The sequence below is a fragment of the Apostichopus japonicus genome, chromosome 13, assembly GCF_037975245.1.
Source record: "Apostichopus japonicus isolate 1M-3 chromosome 13, ASM3797524v1, whole genome shotgun sequence".
Classification (NCBI taxonomy): domain Eukaryota; kingdom Metazoa; phylum Echinodermata; class Holothuroidea; order Aspidochirotida; family Stichopodidae; genus Apostichopus; species Apostichopus japonicus.
In genome coordinates this window covers 17,583,746-17,605,496 of record NC_092573.1, presented here as the reverse complement: position 1 = coordinate 17,605,496, position 21,751 = coordinate 17,583,746, and the positions used below count along the sequence as shown (strand labels likewise).

At 36.7% G+C, this 21,751-nt stretch overlaps 1 protein-coding gene and 1 long non-coding RNA gene across 3 annotated transcripts in view; both read left to right on the top strand.

Annotated features, from left to right (window-relative positions):
- Positions 1–21,032, top strand: part of LOC139978846 (ras-like protein family member 12) — a 56,745-nt gene extending 35,713 nt beyond the window's left edge. For both annotated transcript variants that reach the window (XM_071989376.1, XM_071989375.1), the window contains exons 4-6: positions 18,115–18,188; positions 19,586–19,776; positions 20,649–21,032. In XM_071989376.1, coding sequence (XP_071845477.1) covers positions 18,115–18,188; positions 19,586–19,776; positions 20,649–20,970 — 587 coding nt within the window. In that variant the 3' untranslated portion in view covers positions 20,971–21,032. The remainder of the gene's footprint in view (positions 1–18,114; positions 18,189–19,585; positions 19,777–20,648) is intronic.
- LOC139978847 (uncharacterized) lies at positions 893–4,299 on the top strand. Its single transcript, XR_011797033.1, has 3 exons — positions 893–1,289; positions 2,020–2,181; positions 2,584–4,299. It is a non-coding gene; the product is annotated as an uncharacterized lncRNA (long non-coding RNA).
- Positions 21,033–21,751: the final 719 nt, after the last annotated feature.

The window sequence follows — 21,751 nt, the reverse complement described above, 5'->3', positions numbered from 1 at the left end:
GATTTTCATTGCGTAAAAGATAGCTTTGATTTAGGCAGTATACTACTATATAATGGAGTAAAAGCGATATTGTTTCGCGCACCAATCTGCAGCTAAAAGTCTAAAAGACTAGATAAATAATTGAGAAAATATACGAAGTCGCGCTGAGCGAGTAGCGGTTCAAAGTAGCAGTGAGGTACTGTATATGCCTAGGTCTCGCGCGCACCTAGCTACTGTATAGTATATGCCTAGTACTTTAGAGGAGCCACTGCAGTAGGCCTAGCTGCTTATTTATGATTCTGCGACATGTTTTACTTTGTTCATCACTTACTTTTGGTGGAAAAGTTTAAATTTCATACTGCACATGCAGAAACATAATTTTCCATTGTGCAAGTACGTAGCACCATGTATCTGCCTAAGCCTAAGCTAAGTGCCTAAGCTTTGTTCACAGAAAGTATTGATATTGTAGATCTGTGCTATGGAGACTTGAACAGCAATCATAGTGGCGACTGAATTTTGCGTTTTGGGGAGTAGAATTTTAGTCACAGTCGCCAACTAGCGAGTACCTTTAAATATATTGTCGAGGCCTGAGAAGAAGCCTGTTGTCTGTGGTAAAGATCAATCTGTATGCTGAATACAATAAAAGCTTCCATCCCGGTCATCAGCTGCCAATGTGAATATTGTTTGTGATATCTCAATGCTCTTTGCTGTATATTGGATTGAAGTATGTTGTTCATCCTGGCTATACGCCACAGCCTAGTGTGTACCATTCATATAAGGGTATTCATGTAGCATCATCGAAACCACCCTGCAGTTTTGCTGTTTGGTTATTTCCGTAAAGAATCATTCTTCTCTCCCCCCTCCCCATTTTTTTTTTTATATTATTATCCTATCTGCGTTTTACACGCGATTATACACTGTAAAAACACCTGGGTCATTTTGTGTGACCCATCTGCTGAGTCAGCCATACTTTACCCAGAAATGGGTCGTATTGGTTGAGTTATTACGCAAGATTGTTTGAAATTGTGAAATAGCTCGATGAAAGTTTGACTTTTTGCACTGGGTCACTCTCAAAGACTTTTCTCATTGGATAAGTTATGTCATGTGACCACTATCAGCGTTTTTGCATGACGCCTTTCGTAGACGACAGCTGAACACCGTCACACAAATCTACAAACCATACGTAAATTCAGGACCAAGAAGGCAGTCTAAGTTGAATCAAAAACTTTGATGGGCTCTGAAAATGGACACGTTTGTTAGTTCCACCCTTGATGACTGGGGTTTGCCAATGTAAATACCAATATTCAAAGGTAAATATACGCCAAAGTATGCTGACTAGTTCAGGCCACAGGTGCTCGCAACGTTTATTGGTTAAATACTATATTATAGTATGCCATTGTAGATATGATGATAGGCTAGGCCTAAGTAACATGTTATTAGTGCTGCGGGCGCCGTGGTTCAGACAAGGCCATAATTACCCTGATACAGTGATACTGATAGTGATACATAGATAGCTGTAATGTTAGACCTAACGTTTGGTCTTTGATAAAGCATAGGCCTAACCTCACTACGTAAGTTTAACTAAATACAACGTTAGAGGCTAAGACTAGTATAATGTTACTTGTTAATAGCTATCTTGCTGAACAGAGAGTTAACAGTGTGCTATTAAATGTAGTAAAACAGTAGCATAATCAGACTTTTTAGTGGGGGTGGGGTGGGGGAGAGCTGAAGGGTAGCAAGGAGTCTGTGCAATGGGAGGGGGACAAGATATGGGGAAGGGGTGTAAGGGGAGGGATAAAATTCTTGTATTTAAGGGGTGGACAAGATGTAAAATGGTTCATCATTTCTATCTTACTAATTTACTTGTATGTCAATTTGGGGCGGATGGGGGTGACCAATTGGGGGCTTTTCCCCTACTGGTTATGCCACTGCAGTAAAATATGATATACTCCAACAAACAGTCTTTGCCAAGACTATAGTCGGTGTAATTGAACAATTGAAGTTAACTATATATGCCCTATTTTTATCTGTGGACTATAGGTAGCAGGGTACACAAAAGCCCATTGGAAACATCCTGCTACAGACTATCTTGAGGAAAGATTGCCCGAAAACGATCCCATGCCTTTAAGAAACAAGAAGCAACACCGAAAGAAGTAAAGAAGCCTACACCTGTAAAGTGCAACATAAAAACAGATCCAAAAGGTACTAATACCATTATCTTGAACAGTCTACATACAATATACTCAGTAAGGGATAAGGGTCAATTTTTTTTAACTGTGTAGGCTAAGTAACTGATATTCCTACATCCTCAGTCATTCCTACTGGTATGTAATTAAATCGCATAAAATGTCATGATGATTTTTCACTTATAACAGTCAGGTGCCAAGTTAAGTTGCTTGAACCTTAAACTTAGTATGTAGGTAGCCCTTTGTGAGTAGATGATCCCTCTATATTTTCATGGAGGTCCAAGGTCATTTGAGGTCAACAGAATCTTAAATCTGCTATGGTAATGATTCAAGTGAAAAGATTTGCTAATTATTTAAATTAGTGACAACAGAATTAAGTGTGCATTGAAAGCAGCAATTTATTTTCTTTCTTCCAAAGGTTGGGACCAATCTTTCTCAATTCATGGAAGATGAGCTTAAGCAAGATAGAACTCGAAAGCAGCCATTCGTCCTTGCATTTGGTGATAGAAGGTATCCGACTCAGTCATTTGTGATCATCGAAGGGGTTGCTCTGCCAGCAACAGATTTGATTGCAGCTTTTGAAATTTGTTTCAAATCATTGTACTTGTTTGACATATCCTACCCCTGCCAGTGTCAAACAACCTGGGAATTTATACACAAATTCCTCTTTAAGCTTAGTGAAGGGAAGGGAAAGGTTTCGACATCCCCTTCAGTAAGAAGCCTACGTGCTTTTTTAAGTAGTCAGTAGGAGAAAGAAAGGTATGTAAACAACTTTGTCAAAAGTAGTGTTTAATATGATTTATTTGTTTTTTTTTTATACATTGTAACCTTTTATCGTATAATTTTCTCAAAACACATATAAGGGATATGAACATATCTCCTGTAAACCTTGGGCAGTGCAACATTAGGTTAACACTTAGTTCATGGTCATTAACATGATGGGATGATTACATGAGGTTTTTAATTTACATAATGTGACAAAGTTGTTTTCTATTTATGTCTGCATGTTATATTACCTTGAACAAGGTTTCATTTGGTATTTGTTATTGTTAAGTTTAGAGGGACTAAAGAAGCAGAACTGCCTCACAAACAGTGGTGCAAAACTAGTGTTCCAACCATACATCATACATGCACAACTAGCCAAAAGCATGACTGATGTACATTTTTTGCCTGAGCAACTGAAAATTTTATACATATTGTAACATATTGGTGGTGCAAAAATATTTATTCACAGTGTTTCCATTTATTGATGACTTTTGAGTGATTATAACTCTTGTACTGTATGTTATAAACAGCTTTTCCTCATTCAAATCTAATGCTGTTTTGGTACAAGAACTACTGAGGAAATTATCACCTTTGGGATATGCTTGCAAGATTTTATTAATTGGCAGCTGGCCATAGGGTTTGTCTTGCCCCACCAACCCACTGCAAAATATGTTTGATATTGTCTTTGACTTTTGACATTGACAAAGCCCCCACCAAACATTGAGCTTTCCAAAATATTTGATTTCTTACAGCCACCATTGATGTACTACATGTCTTCTTTGTATACCTAACATTTTATCCAATTGATAACTATGGAATGTTGTTTATATATATTCTTTAAAAACAATTAGAAATGCTAGCTAATAATCAAATTACTACAGTGACTAAGGATACAAGTAGAGAGTGAGTGCATGCTCCAGTCTTGATTAACTTAATATTACAAACACTGCAGCAAACCTAGCTGTGAGATCAACAATTAAAGTCTTTCAAGTAGTACAGAACATATTCCTCAGTGAACTAAAATTTGTGCACATGAATAAATGATCAGTTGTTTTAGTTAAGTATGTCAGGATTTTAATGAACATTGCTTAGTTTCCAATGATTCTCAGTTGGTACATTAGGCTTAGCCTATGTTCTTGTGTTCATTGTTTGTTTAGTTTTATGGGTATCACATTACTCTGATTTTTACTGTTACTATGATGTTCTAGTTGGAATAAAACAAAATGAATATCGATAATTATATGTGAAATAGAAGAAGTTGCATGCTTTATTGTAACACCACTTTGTGATTTGAATAAATTAATTTATCTTTAGGAATCGAAGTCTTATGTCATTTCTTTTATAGCCTTCCTGCAACTGCAAATGTAAATTCAGCTTTGACCCATTTACGTGGTCAATTTTTTTGACCCAATCTGCTGGGCTGGTGGAGATTGCACTAACCACTGGGTCAAAAGCTGGGTCAAAGTAGCATATGGGTCAAAGTAGCGTATGGGTCAAAATAACCCAGTTTTAGGTCAGATGTCAAATGACACAGATCCTTGGTCAAATTGACCCAAACCTGGGCTGGTGGAGATTCCACTAAGTTGCTGGGTCAAATTTGGGTCAAAAAATGACCCAAGTGTTTTTACAGTGTAACACTATTAAACAATAACATGAAAAAGTGTATGGGTTATGAAATCTTGTACATTCTAATCAGTTACACTAGTTACTGGCTCGTCAACTTTTATTTGGTGAATACTCGGAAGGTTTCATAAATTTGCATTCGAAAGCACAAACAACAGCATTAAGTGGGACACATACCAAACTCTCATATTTGGCTTACCAGACAGAGAACTTTGTGTAGAACACCTCCATCCAACAGTTAATAAAGTATTGCTCTGTTTGGAGAGATACCCTAGGTTTAAAGCTTTGTCGGGGGTTGGGGGAGAGGAGGGGGCTTCGTTTTTGTTCTTCTGTGATGTCATAGTGCCTCTAAGATGTGAAACCCTTTTCTTTCTCTTTGTTTTCCCTTCACATTTAAGGTAGAATGTTAATAGCCCTGACACTGAAGCCAATGTAATCATTGGGTGTTGTTAAGAAGAGGTTCAATATTTTACATTCAGCATTTGAAAATGAAAACAAACAAAAATACCTTCTTTTTCTTTGTTTTAAACTATAAACCTTGAAATATATAACGGAAAACATAAAATGCACATGTGGCTCGATGATGTCATAAGTAGACTAGATGAAGCATTCAGTCTTGTGAGTGAAATAACGTTAAATCTGCGATACCTCCTAAATGAAACTTTTTATGACATTTATTTATCACGTTTGACCGATAATCATGTTTGGGTTTGTGTCTCCTGACTTTTGGAGGGTAGGGTGATTGGAGGGGGGTCCTTCATGACAGTTATTCCTATCACATTTTTAGATCAATAATGTTGGTTGGGTTTGTGTCTCCTTTCAAACAGGTTTAATGATTTTAATTCAGCCAGATGTGCTCGAGTACATATAAGTTTTAGCTTGTAATTACCCCCCCCCCCCCTCTCCCTCCTTTTAACTCCATGCCTGAAGGTTCATTCTTAACGCAAAAAGGATGTTTCGAACGACAGTTTCTCAAAAGAATATCTAGAAGTTACGTTCTTGAAGAATTCCATTTATAATTTGTCCAGAGATTTCAATGCTCAATGTTATATGCGTGTACCTGATCATAATAATGGATATATTCCTCAGTTGTCACCCAACCCCCACCTCATCCCACCCTACTAATAATGGATGAATCCCTCAGTTGTCACCCAACCCCCACCTCATCCCACCCCTACTAATAATGGATGAATCCCTCAGTTGTCACCCAACCCCACCTCATCCCACCCCTACCCCACCTTATCCCACCCCACCTCGTCCCACCCCTTACTAATAATGGATCAATCCCTCAGTTGTCACCCCCACCTCATCCCAACCCTACCCCCCCCCCACCTTATCCCACCCCTACCCCCACCTCATCCCAGTCCTACCCCCACCTCATCCCACCCCTACTCCGTCGTCCCCTCTCCTTGTTGCCTGTTTGATATGTCAATCTGTCCTTTTTCTCCTTGATATTCTTGTATCACTCTTGTGTCAAACATGAAGCACAATTAAAACCCATACTCACCAATACGCATACATGTTGTATTTATAAGTCACAAATATATCATATCTAAACGGCCTGCCATAAAATTTAAACAATAATGAAACATGACCTGATGACGTTATGAATATGTCATCCGTTTAAGAATGGACTGTTGCATATCGACATATTGTTTATATTCATGTTTATGTAGTGTTAAATAGAACGTGGTTACATGCATATACAATTTAGTATATAGTATAATATACGTTATATACGACTCTCCAAATGCGATATACCATATGGTATGCGCACTTTTTCACGTTCAATAGAGCGTGCAGGATTTTAGGAGATACATAAACCTATCATCGTACATCAAAATTATTCAACCAAAGACCTCCCTTGTTCACTTTATTACGTGTATCCGTCGGTTCTTCAAACATGTCCAAAAATATTATTATTAATTGCTTGATATGATTTACATGAAGTGTTGTGCACCCTTTATATATTCAGTCATGTTATACAGTACACTTGACTTAGAAAAAATGAAGTCGAAAAGTCCGTAGATCAGGGTTATAGAGCCAGGGGGCACTCTGTACAATCATAACACTTGGATAATACGGCCTCATTGACAGTTATGCAAAGCCAGTTTATATGCATTCACATCCTATAGTAGAATCACTGTGGTCGAGTGGTACGGACTTCGGTCTGTGACACAAGGTCAGGGTTCGATTTCAACCTTCGCCTGATGAAGGACGAAACCGGTCGTGAAGTGGAATTTTTCTGGTGGGATGATCTTTATTTATTTATTATATATCTGTCATAGCACTTGCTACACATTCATTATATATTTAAGTCTGTTCAAAGTATCTCTTATGAGATCCGGCCTTAGGAATTACAAATGATTTCGAGTTGGTTGGAATCATGTTTGAGCTCTAGATTAAGGCAAATATGTCACCAAAACAGAACTAATATTGTTTGATACAGGTGACAAACGCCTACAGTGGAATTACGACCTTCCTTACCGGTTTCGAACCTCTGGACATACAATCAGCGTCCATAGCCGAGTAGTTAGGGTGCCTGCATATAAAGCGGGAGGCCCGGGTTCGAACCCCGGTGGAGGCTGGAAGTTTTTCACTGTTCTGGATTTTCAACTCACTACGATTTCAATTAGATATTTAGATATATATATATATATATATATATATATATATATATATATATATATATATATATATATATATATATATATAAATATATATATATATATATATATAAATATATATATATATATATATATATATATATATATATATATATATATATACATATATATATATATATATATATATATATATATATATATATATATATATATATATATATATATATATATATATATATATATATATATATATATATAAAATAAGCGTCTTTAACTCTCTGGTTGATTTGTAGGCATATTTAGTTACCCTCAAATTAAATTGTTAAGCGGGATAAAGGATCGCTTTAAACAAACACGTGACATGCTGCCGCGCTCGTCGTCGAATAAACAACTATGGCGTGCATATTATATTATTGCAGATACTCCTGAATACAAATTCACCTTTTATAAAAAACAAAATATTGAGATCTACCGCAAACCGTAGGTGCGTTGCTATGGAAACTTAGCAATGCGAAATAGGTTATATGCAAGGAATGGCAACTTGTAATAGGATAAAGTATAAGAAAACATCAATAAAATTAGAAATATTTGATTATTTTAGCAGAAACGAAGATGGTTGCTAACTTAAATAAGTGCAACCTATACGCGTCTCGTGTGCCCGCATTTATTTATGCATGTATTGAATGTTTGTTGTTTCTGTTGTTGCTGTTTGTGACTCAAGAATAGGAGTAGCGTTAACTGTATTTACCTGTACAGAAAGTGTTTTAACTTCACACTGCGTATTGACTTTACCTATCATTTTAATGGCAGAAATTCTGACTTGTTTATTGATTGAAATCAGTTTTTTGTTGGTGACATCTGAGAGGGATCGACTTACAGGCTATAACTGGACGTTTGCTGCAAAGAGAGAAGGGTCTCCGGATTGTTACATAAGATCAATTCTTTGCCGGAGATATTATCTGTACTGCGTTGTCGATTGCGTCGTAACGAATGGTCGTTTCCGAAAACGTTCCGTAGTTTTCTCTTCTAGAAAATATAATATTCAGAAATTTCCGGGTCCTTTTCAAAGTCTGCAAGTGTAACGGTATAGGCCTAGATATTGCATCTGTGTTAAATCGGCGTCATTAAGGAGGAAGGGTAGAAATTAGAAAACCTTCACGCTTGTAATCTGTAAATTTATATTAAAGTCTGTCCTAGGCTAGAATATATGTATAGCACTCCAACTGACATTTTGACGTTATACCACTGTGATGACATGTGTACTTTGGGTGTAAAAGACACTAATAATGCAGTAAACTGGTTGCGTTCATTAGTACATATTTAGAAAGCTCAAAAATAGCTCAACCGTCTATATTTTTCAAAACTTTGTGACCTCCGCTTGACCCCTACACGTTACACGGGTTATTTAGCTAGTCAGTCAGAGGTCTCGTTGGGAGGAAGTGCATTGAAGATGGTTGTAGTAAAATGTTTGTTGGTAGTTATGATGAGCCCTGTGTGACCAGTATTTGACTTTATAGTATATTTTTAAATAATATAACTGATAGGGCCTAGATATACAGAAAGAGAGAGAGAGAGAAATTATTAGCGGGAAGTAACGTCCAAGTATATACAGGGGTCTTCTATAGACAATTGCATCGTTTATATATATTTTCGCATAAACACTACGCAGTGACACTTCATATGTCCACTACGTATTTCAATTCACCCTCATTACAATTCAACTATATAACGTAATTACCCGTATCCTAGCCAGCCTGCCAGCCAGCATATCACCAATACAAAATGTTGTGACGTAATCTCAACGGCTATAAACTCATACCCATATCACCTAATTTCATGTGGGTGTATAGTCCTCGCAAATTTATCTTCCTTAAAACATTAGGTATAAAACATGTCATCCGACAGGGAGGAGGAATATTTTTTGTGGATTCCTTTTGACAGTTGCAAGGAATCCTTGTACAGCTGACATATTTTGATACAATTGACGTACACTGTCGTACAGTCATCACTTTACATTCTGAGACGTTGGGTATCACACCAGGTATCAAACGGTACAAACGGCAGGTTTAGGTAGACCATAGGGGTGAGGTATGCGGGACTTCACCTTGCTCTTATAGGAGGTGAGATAATATCGTGTTACCACCCCCTGACTAGTTAAGCGAAAATAGATGAATTGTTCAATGTATACAGCTATACAGATTTGTTAATGCGATCTTCATAAGATAGTGAAAAGGACTTCCTTGCATGCAGAAATGAACTGCACGACATAATTTTGTTTCGTACATGGAGGAACATCTTGCAGAGATTGAATAGTATTGGTAACCAGACAAAGTAATTGAGATCTACCAGCGACGTGGTATGGATTTTTTCTTTCTTATTAGGAGAGGACAGATGGAAATACAAACGTCCTCTGTATAGGTGGCACAAAGCTTACTCCCACTTTATTTAATTACTTTGTATCACTGATTCAGTAGAAATAAAAGGCATGGAACGCCAAAATATCAACATATATTGTTAGCACCTCCACTATATCATGAGAGAGCCGTCATTTTTACCTCGTTTGCGGTGCGCAAGCTATTCATATGCTGTATTTATGAAAATATGTCAATTTATATAAATATGTCAGTATGTAATTTACATATCCTATCACGGTGTACGTTTCAACGTTGGGGCCAGGCAGTGCTACTGAAGGGCTGAAGGTACTGGACATTGGCTATGCAGAGAAGCTCGAAGCGGAACAATATATATATATATGCTCGTCTTTAAATTCTTTATGTATCTTTATGTAATAAAACTGCAAACATGTGCGAAAGGAAACTTGTAAAATTAATAATAAGGATACTTGACGGTAGGGTGGAGTTCGTAGCAGGGTACCTTTCACGAACCTTTTACACTTGATAGATTCGAGGAATAAACGGTTCGAAAAAGTTATTGAAAATGATATACTTTGAAAAAATAATTACAATGTCACCATGCATCTGTAGAAATTGCCATTTTCAAATGCATGTCACATTCCATATACATGGCAGCCTAAAGGTCAATCATTTCGTCTCCATCCTCCCCCCCCCCTCCCCCGGCTACCCAAACCCTGTAAAGAAAAACCCATGCGTACAAAAAAGGGTTGGACATAACCGTGCCATTAATTCGATTACTCGCCCACTAGATATAAGTTTCATTAAGGTGTCGGAATAGCCCTCGTGAAGTACCATTCTGGTTGATAACACACCGGATAACTTGCCATCTAATACATGCACAAGAACATATAAAACAACTGCTATGGTCTGGTAAAGACAGTCATCATCAATTGACGGTGCCCTCCCGGTTAACCGCATCGCACCGCATCGCACCGCACCAAACAAGCGAGCTTTCCCTTTTCTTAACATTTTGCTGTAACTGAGCAGAAGTTTATGAAAACATAAGCTTTATTATATAAAATTGAGCTGTTTTATAGTATTTCTATCCACATAAGTCTTTGAGATATTTCAACATCCCTACGGCATGTGAAAGTTGGATGAGAAAGTTGGAAGATACTTATATAGGCACGTTTTGATTCTCAAGTTCCACTGTGCGATTTGAGGTGACATTCGGGAGATAATAGACGGTCACAGCCTTAGGTAAGGTCAAAGGTCACGATATATCAGCATTGTCAGCAGGTTCTATTCTTTTGGTATGTCTTCCCTGGAGTATCTCTAAAAAGCTACTTGTACAAAATTACTCTTCAGAATAAATATGGGAGAAAAAAAGGCTTAGAACTGGCTCCTTCGTCTGATGAAAAAATATGGAATATCACGAAAAGAATCCTTTTTTTGTTGTTGATGGTATTTAGCGATGTGAAACCTGTTTGGGTTTGAAAACAGAAATAACCAGAATTGCGAGTTTCCTATACCCTTGGCTTTAATATTGTAGATATGGTTAATATTCCAAGTTTCATCATAACTAGTCCCAACAGCGGAGAGGAGCTGGTGTGCAGGGGGTGGGGATCTTGTGCAGGAGATATGCCAATCGCTCAAAACGCTTAGCATATAGTAGATTATGTCGTAAATGTTCATCTGGAGTAACTAGTTCCATTTGAAAAGTAAGAAGGAAAGAAAAGTTTGCCAAGTCTACCGCGCTTCCATTGGAGAGGTACCTGCCCGGGCCTTGTCTAAATTGCATCTCAACCTCACGGGTCAAGTCGGTTGTTGTTTATTGATTATACGCTGTAATCACCAGCTGGTTGCCACATGTTGACGGAATGCAGAGGATTAAGGGAGGGGGTTAAAAAATATGTTGCAATGTGAAACACGTGGACCCGGTTAATTGAACAATACAGGTGTAACTTATAGTAAAGAAACGTAACCAATAATTTTAAGCGACGAAGTTTTCACTTTCAAGAATCTAAATTCCCGTCACAGCTGTCGGGTTGTTTTGTTTGTCTTCTTGAATGATCTTTGGAAAAGCCATTTCCCCGTATCAGTTCACTCTTTCGTTCATGTCGTTGAGATATTTAGATATTTGTGGAAGGAATCCTGATCTCTGATTGAAAATAGCTCTGAAATTAAACAGGCGTGAAGCATGTCAAGTGCATTTCTCTGTTGCTTTTGATATGAGTCTTCAATTAGTTATATGACATCGCTCAGAAAGACCACTTGAAATTAAGAGATAGCCTATCGTTTGAGACAGCGGGAGTTTACTCGTTAATGGAGAATTTTTATTGTATACTGAAAGACGTAACCCCGTTGTCTTCAATCAAACGTTATCTATCGAAAGCTTACTTTGTTTATTATTTCATCGGTGAATTTCACTAAAAAAAGACAAAGGAAGTTAAAATGTCGACGTGTTGATTAAATAATTCAAAAGAAAAAGTATGAAAGGTTAGGTCGACAATGTTTATTGACGATTAAATTTGTCGAATTATAAAAACATCTAATATCAGTTTCTGTCATTATAAGCGAATTATGAAACATTGGATCAAATCCACGCAATTCTAAACCGTCACCATGAGTCGGCATGAGCAATAGAAAAAACATCCCATAATTAACGGAGCTAAAACTCCCCCATCCTCACCCCCTTCCGCACAGGATCCTCGTCTTTACATATATTTGGAAGCTATATAACTTTGATTCACGCCACAAGTACTGTAACCAGCATTGATGGTACAAATAATTTCACACATAATCGTGTTTACCTATACTGAACACATTAGGGCCCTTGTGTATTCATCTAATGCAGATATTAAAGTGTATGTGTTCACGCGTGCGGCTACACGTATATAAGATATGCTTCCGATCGTTTACTGTCATACAGATACTACGTAGCCTAAAAACTCTCATTATTATCTCCACGGTGCAAGGTTTGATAAATTGCCGTTCCACAGAATGGTAATATACGCATCCATTGTTTATAGAGTAATTCAAAGCCTTGGTTTTATCTGTTTAGTAGCGATGTTTAGAATATCTCGGCTGCTTTCAGCTCATATGACACCTTACATTAGCTGAAAACTTCTTTGATGATTTAATTACTATCAACTTAGGCTATTTTACGACGGTCAGACAAATGGACTCCGAGAAAGGATTTGAAAGGACTGTAGCAAATAACCGTAAACATTGCGCCTATATCACCGCCACGGTATGCGCTTTGACCATGCACATAAAACAGGTCCCTCTGGTTTGTATTACCAAAGGAATGGGCACAGACAGAAAAAGGAAGTTATGAAGATGTAAGAGAAGAAAATATATGTTATAAAGAAAGGAAAGGGGCATATTTTACCAGACCAATTTGTATGACAAAGAAGAGCCCCCGCCCCCCCCCCTCCTGTTTCGTATAAGGGAAAACTCCTTTCCTTTTTAGTTTTGTGTGTTTGTATTTTGTAATAGAAATATCTCGAAAAGACATATATCTGATGCCTTCTCAGAACAACCGATTGAAATTGTATCTAGCAAACAGGCCTGCTTGAAGAAGAAAAACTGCTTTGATTATAGTTAAATCTGCTCATATGTTAGAGTGTATTAACACGCCTCTTCAAGGTTTGCGAAAGTTAGAGTGCATAATCTGTATACATTTACTTACACTGGCATTTAGTAGTGTGTAGGCAGTTTGTGGACATAGTTTTTCTAGTTTTTATAGAACTGTACACCTTATAGGCTATGTCAGTTTCTTTGTGACTTGTTGTGTCATATGAATGATTTCCACCATGATTATGTAAAGTGGCGTAAAATCCCACATCACGACCTGTGATTATTGAGATTCCATGCTGTGACGTTATATATGCTATGACGCATATAATATATATATATATATATAAATGAAAATCGTAATGAGTTGGAAAATCAAGAAAAAAAGTGAAAAAACTTTCAGCCTCCACCGGGATTCGAACCACGGGCCTCCCGCTCTGTACGCGGACACCCTAACCACTAGGCTATGGACGCTGATATATATATATATATATATATATATATATATATATATATATATATATATATATATATATATATATATATATATATATATGTGTGTATATATATGTGTGTATATATATGTGTGTTGTGTGTGTGTGTGTGTGGGTGTGTGTGATATGGGTGTGCGTGTGTGTGCGTGTGTTTGTATACTGCACACCGAGATTACGCATTTGGACCGTTTATCCTCGTTCATATCGAATAATCGTTATTAGTCTTAAGGGTTTGAGATCTCGTCGCTTGTCAAGTCGTCCTATACTGCCAGACAATATATCGTATGATGCATGTATAGCGCGACAGCGGTCTAATGTTTTCGCACTGTTTATTCCTGTAATTGCCGATTTCTGGTCATATGCACCGGCCGTCGTTTACCCCGGTATATCGAATTTCTCCTCTAACCGTTGTTCAGTTTAACCGCTAGTTATCGATATCCGTTCAATTGATCTCTGTCGATATCTCATCCTACTGTCGACCAGTTTTAACCGCTAGTTGTAGATTTCTCGTCCCGCCGTACGTCGTTTATCCCTCTTCATATAGATTTTTATCATTTTTCTTCATACTGTTGTTTAAGTTTTATCGATAATTGTCAATATCTCGTTCAAATTGACTTTATCAATATCTCGTCCTACCGTGACGTCGTTTATTCCCCCTATTGTTCTTGATTACTTGTCCAGCATTCATTTTTCCTGCTAATATGTCAACAATACGCGCTAAAGCAAAATCAACGCATGAATGGTTTAGGGACCAAATATGATATCTATCAGCTGTTGCGACTCGTATTGAAACGACTGGCGTGCGTAGGTTAAGAAATATATGACGCCAAGGGGACATCATTTCTCAGTCGGAGATCTACACGTTTGGCTATAACGTTTCATTCAATTTATAAACAATGATTTACCACCGCAATCAGTCGCTCTTGGTGATTTACTACTCTCCTGGAGTTGAGGTCATTAATTGATCTGAATAAAAAATATCACACAGGAGACTAAGGATAATAAATGGAGAACACAATTTTGAAGGACTTTTTCATTCTTTACTCGGAACAATAAATAATAACTGTTGATTACTTTGATGGTTCTGTATTCTTTGGAGCTTAGAGTAAGTAACATGTGCTCTGTTGGTGATGGACGAACTAATATCCATATTCTTCAATAGATAGTGAAGTATTTCATTTTTTACAGTGGTATGGGGATTACCCTTGTTATCCCATACTAATACATTACACGACCATATCAATAGTATATTGTCTGCCCGTGACAATGAGCTCATTTGTTTTCCTCTATCATAACAAACTAAGAAAGACGTTAATTGTTCTTTACTTACTTAAATCACTACCCTTCACATTCCCCTTCCTCCCTCTTTATTCATCTTCCCGTCTCTGGTGAAATTTAGTCTTGCTTAAGACAGTGTGACAGACAGATATATCATTTGTAAATTTGGATTAGTTTGACAAAAACAATTATTCAACCCCATTTATGCCACTGTACACGTTCCTTTAACACTCAACCCTACGGCACATATAATTTCTTCCACTGTACACTTTCATGAAAGAGACTTCTTTTTTTTTTAACTCCCAAATGCCACTCATTTTGATTAATTTCCTGAGTTACGGTACTTTAGGGAGTCATTAAAGAAACGACTGTTTCATATCCTAAGACATGGAAATTAATTGAACCCATCCGATACTGGATATTTAAATGCAAACAAGAGAGAGTTAAGAATAAAGCCATAAATTCTGGTGAGTATATATCACGGTCGTAAATAACCATTAAAGTTTAGAAATGCATATTTGTGCACAGGCTATACACACACATATATCATATATATATATATATATATATATATATATATATATATATATATATATATATATATATATATATATATATATATACACATATATATCAGTTCATTGCATATATAGTTCAAATAGTTGCATATAGTTCATAGTTCATTGCAAGGATATGCTGTATAAATACGTACGCAGTTCATTAAACATGTCTGGTATTGTAAGGACAGTTAAGATATATTTATTCTGCAGTGAATATACAAGACTGGCGTGGTTGTATGTACTTTGCAGATCTTCGGGTGTACTAAAAGGAAAGAAAGAAAGAACGCGACGTGGGACAATCGAACGTTTTTTTAATATAAGATAAAAATAAAGAATCCGTAGTTTCCAAAGATCATTACACTTTATATCATCCCACTCCCCATCCCCTTTTATCAACACTACACAAAACAAAATTCACTGTTTTCTTGCGATGAGGATGGGAAGAACACCTAGAACCCCCCCCCCCCCCTCCTCCCTACATGGCAGACGGCTTTAGCAATCCAAGGGCTACACCCCTATCTTTTCTTAAATCCTGGATTCTCCCTTGTATGGTACCTTACGTGAATATGCTGGAAAGCAGAATTTGGTTATGAAGTCACACAAACCTGGTTTTTTTTTCACGCTCATGGGCTAGGAAGTGTTCTATGGATATTTCACACTGCTTTTTTTCTCGTCTTGAAACAGTCTACCCAATCGTATCATAATGTCACTATTATTCTATACTATACGAAGGACTCACGTAGGGTTAATTGTGCGAGTAACTTTTTAAAAACTTCATAATCAACTTGAACTGTAATTAGTCTCAATTGCCACACTTACCTATCGTTTTATAACAGCTGTTTGACAGCAGTGACTGTGGAGAACCAATTACCCCATCAACATTGAACGTTACAGATTTACTGGCATGGTGCGGGGAATAACAGCTGTCATCGATATAGTTCTAATTCTCCAATCATTTGATATAGTTACGAGATTAGGCAATACAATGACGTCAGAATGAAAGCTTGCATATTAATTAGAAGTAATCATAAAAATAATTGATTATTTCGTTATTAATTTAGATATTAGTAATTGTTATTGTTGTATTGTTATCGTTTTTTCTCAGTTAATATTGCCAATATTTTTTTATGGAAAATACGAACATAGGCTTGATTGGATGGGGAGGAGTAAAAACATATATTTCATAACAATAACACATCAATTACTAACTGTTAAGTCAACGTTTCGAACAACACAAATTGATATATGATGAACTGAGCCATGTACTCGGCTACATACAGTACTGTAGTTCAGTGTGTATATATATTGTACATACTGCGTGTATACTACTGTATCATGTTGATCAGTATCAGTATACATTGTTTACAATACTGGCCGGGTGTCGAGTTTCAGTGTGTTTCCATAGGGATGATTTGCACACGGCATTTAGGTATCATCAAGCGATGCTTCTCTCGGATTCATTGTATAGACCCTTTAATATATATTGATATACCAATCTACTTACATTTGCTAAAATTATCTCACATAGTATTAAAACAAAAAAAGCTGCAACATACTCATATGAGCAAAATGTTTTGCGGTTCTTTCGTGTTTATTTGCTTGGTGTTCAGAATTTTCATGGTTGTATTCTTCAAATCACGACGAGTATTCATCGTCCCTTTAAACATGCTATTGCCGGGTTTCCAATACGACTGTGATCGAAAGACCTCGACATGTCAAAGTATTTTCTGACTTTCATTTTAACAGTGTCACATCTCGTAGAGTGGAACGAGCTCAAAACGTGATTGATTACCAAATAATCCATCCATGCTTTGACCTTAATGATAACCCTTTTGTCTGACGAGTATCTAACGATTTCTTTACTCGTTTCCGATGGTTCTTTATTCCCACAATTTTTAAGATTCTTTCACTCTTTCTATATACCTCTCAGATGACCTAGTTTCGCGATTTTTATACGTTGATCTCGACAAATCCCGATTCTACTAGATACCATATATACCGATATATCGTATCTATATACAATACCGATATATTGTTTTTTTCTCTCTTCCGTGAAGTCTTCCAGTTCCTTTTGTTTCTTGTGTAAACGATCTGTCATTGTTATGCAATATTCGGACGGGGAACCATGAACTAGAGAATAAAACATAAGCGTTTACGAAAGCATAAATATAGTTGTAAATAAGAAAGAATAAGTCGTAAAATTAGCTGGATTATGTCATCTTTCTGTCATAAATAATGTGTTCCGACCTCAATGTTTGGGTTAACCGGGACCCCTTTGAATGATCATTGCAACACTACTTACGGCAGCACAATATGCCAGGAAGAGTGGGTGTCAGACACACCGATGTGGCCCCATCAGCTTGCACCTACTTAGCGATTGGTCTTTCTATAAAAACATGGTTCTTTACCAATATTTTATCATATTTACCAGTTGAAAGTCATTTAAAAGGAGCCGACCATTTTGAAGAATAAACGTTTCGCGCTCTATTTTGTTTTGAATAGAAATTGATCATGAAGATGTTGTTTTGTTTTTGTTTTTTGTAACAAAAGAAGTGTACATGGTAGAAGACAAAACTTATTGTGCTTTCACGAACAGATGGCTTTCTAGTTTGATCATATTACAGTTTTGAAGAAGTCACTTGAATAGTTTCTTTTGTTTTCTGTTTCAGAGGATACATATACCAAAGAAGATGTGATTGATAACCAGATGAACATAGTTAAAGTAATGGACACAGCACATGAGGTAAGATCTACCGTACATGGTGAGAGAGATTTTTGTATCTTTACTGATGAATAAAAATAAACGACATTGGATAGATGGCGCTTTGTCATTTTTCACAAGAGGGAAACTGTTAGTTAGAGCACTATGGTCTTTCAAATGCTGGGAGATTCCATTTGGGGTTTTTGAGTGTACACCAAGCTATCAATGAGCTTTTGATTTGCTGTGTTTTGTAATTAATTTTGGATGTTACAGTAAAACTACTCTATAAGTTACTTGACTTTCGTAGATTTTTGTGTCTTTCTTAGCCTCTAAATATGCTAGAACTAGTCAAAGAATGGTCACCAATGCTCAAATAAAAAAAGGATTTATGTTATTGCCACCCCGCAAACAAGTTTTCATCACTGGCTCAGATGTAATTATCTTAAGTTAAGCCATTTATTTCTATATCTGAGAATAGTTTTCTGGCCGGGCTGCATAAAGATCAAAGAAAGAAAGGTTTTAACAATTTGAGATTTTTGTTCAGCAATTTAGCACTGATTACCTTTAAGTAAGTGATACCATTGTTGTTGTTATTGGACAATAACGAAGAAACTTCGAAACGAGACGTGAAGTAAAGCAACCACGAAACTGTTTTCATGATGTTTACTGCAGAAAAAGTATAGCAGGTTCTTAATTCCCGTGGAGTTGTTCCTAGTAAGACAGTATGGTATGTAGTCCTGTGTGATGCACCCACAGCTCAGGCGTTGGCAAACGTCACGGATGAATACGTGTTGTTATTTACTCTAGACCACCAACGAATTACTGAGAACCATTTCTAAATATTATATGGATGGAACTGGTCGCTCTTTCAACATTTGTAACTTAATTAAAGTTCGTCACATGCGAAAGTAGCCAGTTTTCTTTTCGTATTTAACGTTAACAATAATGTCGCCATGTGTGTGCTCATGTAACTTATATTTAAGTTGCGAGAAATGGTACGGTACAACCTGAACTCAAATCCATGGAGACGTACTTTAAGTTCATTAATAGGTCGTTGAAGCGAGTTGAAGCCAACTAAGAACAGCACCTTACTGATTGGTGATGACCAATGATAAGCGAGCGATGACAACTAACTTTATCGTGCAACCGAAGTGTATAAGTGCCATTACAACACAGATGATGTACCAGTACTCACAGACAATGATTTCGACATCCGTAGGAATGTTCAGTGGCGCTGAGAGCTACGTGGGGCCCTGGTTACAATTATGTTATTGGTCCTCAAATATATGATGAAATTGACAATGTATTATGAATATGCATCTCATATTTTGCCGTGATCTCTTATTGACCCAGGACCCCAGGTCAGCAACCCCCGATTCCTTCCCCCATTCGCCATCTCCGGAAACCTGAACATATTTTTTTATTATTTTTTTTTTCAGGACTCGGAGAATCTCGAACGATATCTTCGATGGTCTGATGCTGTGGTCGTAGTGTACAGTATAACAAGTAAACAGAGCTATCAACATGCCAAAGGACTGTTTCAGGAAATAGCAGAACTGCAAAAGACCAAGGAGATACACGAATTTCCAGTTGTAGTCCTTGGAAACAAGAATGAGATGGAGAGATACCGGTGAGTCCGTATACATGAGATGCAATTCGTATGTGCGATTCTTCCTCCCACTTAACCCCCTCTCCTCCCCAGACACATAAGTTCAATTTGCTTCCATTGTTGTACCTGCACGTACCAAGACTGAAGGCAATACCTTTGATGTTTGGGTTAGGTATTCATCCCAATAAGATTTATGATATAAGCTTAAGAGGATTGTTTGGTTTACATGTTAATTTTGATTCTTCACTGATCGTTATTAAAGACAACTTCAATGAGTGCGCCGTATGTTCTCAAAGTGGCTGGACTAAGTCTGTCTGAGTCTTACACAGGTCATCTCGTCATAAGCAACAGAGCAATTGAAAAGGAAAATGGCATGTTTTCAGTGCGTTGAAAATTGGTGACTCAAAATGTTGTTGAATTTCACGCTGTTGATGATTATGCTTTTCCAGTTGATATTCTTTGTTGTAGTATATTTCATTTTAGTGTAAATTGTAAAGTTAATGTGTGGAGCCTAGAAAACCTTCCATACTAAAATAATAGCCCATACGAATTTTAGCCTATAATAGCCTCAATCATTTGGAAATTTTCAATTCCATAATTGCATATGAACAATACAACTAAAACAAATCTTGTTTGTGTGACAACATTTTCGTGAGAAAATCTGAAGAGCGTCATAGTTTGATTAATAGCAACCTTAGTTTGAGTTTTACTCAATTGGTTTTGGTACACGTGGTGACGAAACTGGAAATTGTGCTTTAGTGGCGGCGTATCATCATTGCAGTAGTCCAATACACGATATATAACACACGCTGATTGATATGAACCAGAGTATGATCAGAATTTGGTGATGTAAGTTTGAACTAAAACTTTCATTTTAATCTTCTCCCTTACAGACAAGTTAGTAAGCTAGACGGTGCGGCCCTTGCCAAGCAATACGCATGCTCATATCACGAAGTCTCTGCCGCTGGAGAATATGATGACGTGGCGTACGTGTTCCACGAAACTGTTCGAGAAATTAAACGTGAACAAGAACGGCATATGCCTCTGAAACCTTTATTTATTAGCGAAGAGAAATCAATGAACTCATCGATATCACCAAATATTACATCCAAAGACAGAACAAGAATCGGTACTTCACCAAAGGCGCCAAAAGTTTTACCGAAGAGAACGGTTCATAGCTTTAAATTTTTCAACAAAGGATTTAAAATATTTTAAGAATACTTTGGAAGGGGTGACTATATGAAGACTGTAGTGTAGAACTTGATTACATTGATTACATTACTTGATATATATATATATATATATATATATATAAACATATATATATATATATATATATATATATATATAAACATATATATATATATATATCAACATATATATATATATATATATATAAACATATATATATATATATATCAAGTAATGTAATCAATGTAATCAAGTTCTACACTACAGTCTTCATATAGTCTTATTGTCTTCATATAGTCATCTTTCTTTGTGGTTACCAAAAGCAACGTATAAACTGTGCAATAAACTAAGAAAGTTATATAAAAAGGTAAGATGGGTAAAAGGGAGTAATAAAATAACAACCTTTCACAGAGGGAAAAAAGAAGAACTATACTGGATATGAGGAGAACAGTATTATGCGGACTCGAAACGATTGTAGACTGAGAACACGGTCGGCCATGTGATGAGAACGTTGTAAATGGATTTGATGAACATTAATATCAACACCTGTTTTATCCGCTTCAACCAATTTTGTTCTTGCTTCTTGTTGGTAAACAGATCATCTTTCATTATTCTAACTATAGTGGTCTTAATAAGACGGTGATAAGTAGCCCACCCAACTTTGTTTAAAACGCTAACAATTTGTCATCAGTCTTCAAACCTTTATATCTTCCTTTTGTTTCTGTTTACAACCACTTATTTGGTTAAGCAAGATCTGGGAATAATGTTGAGAGTTTTCAGAAATTATTGGAGGCGGCGGTACTTA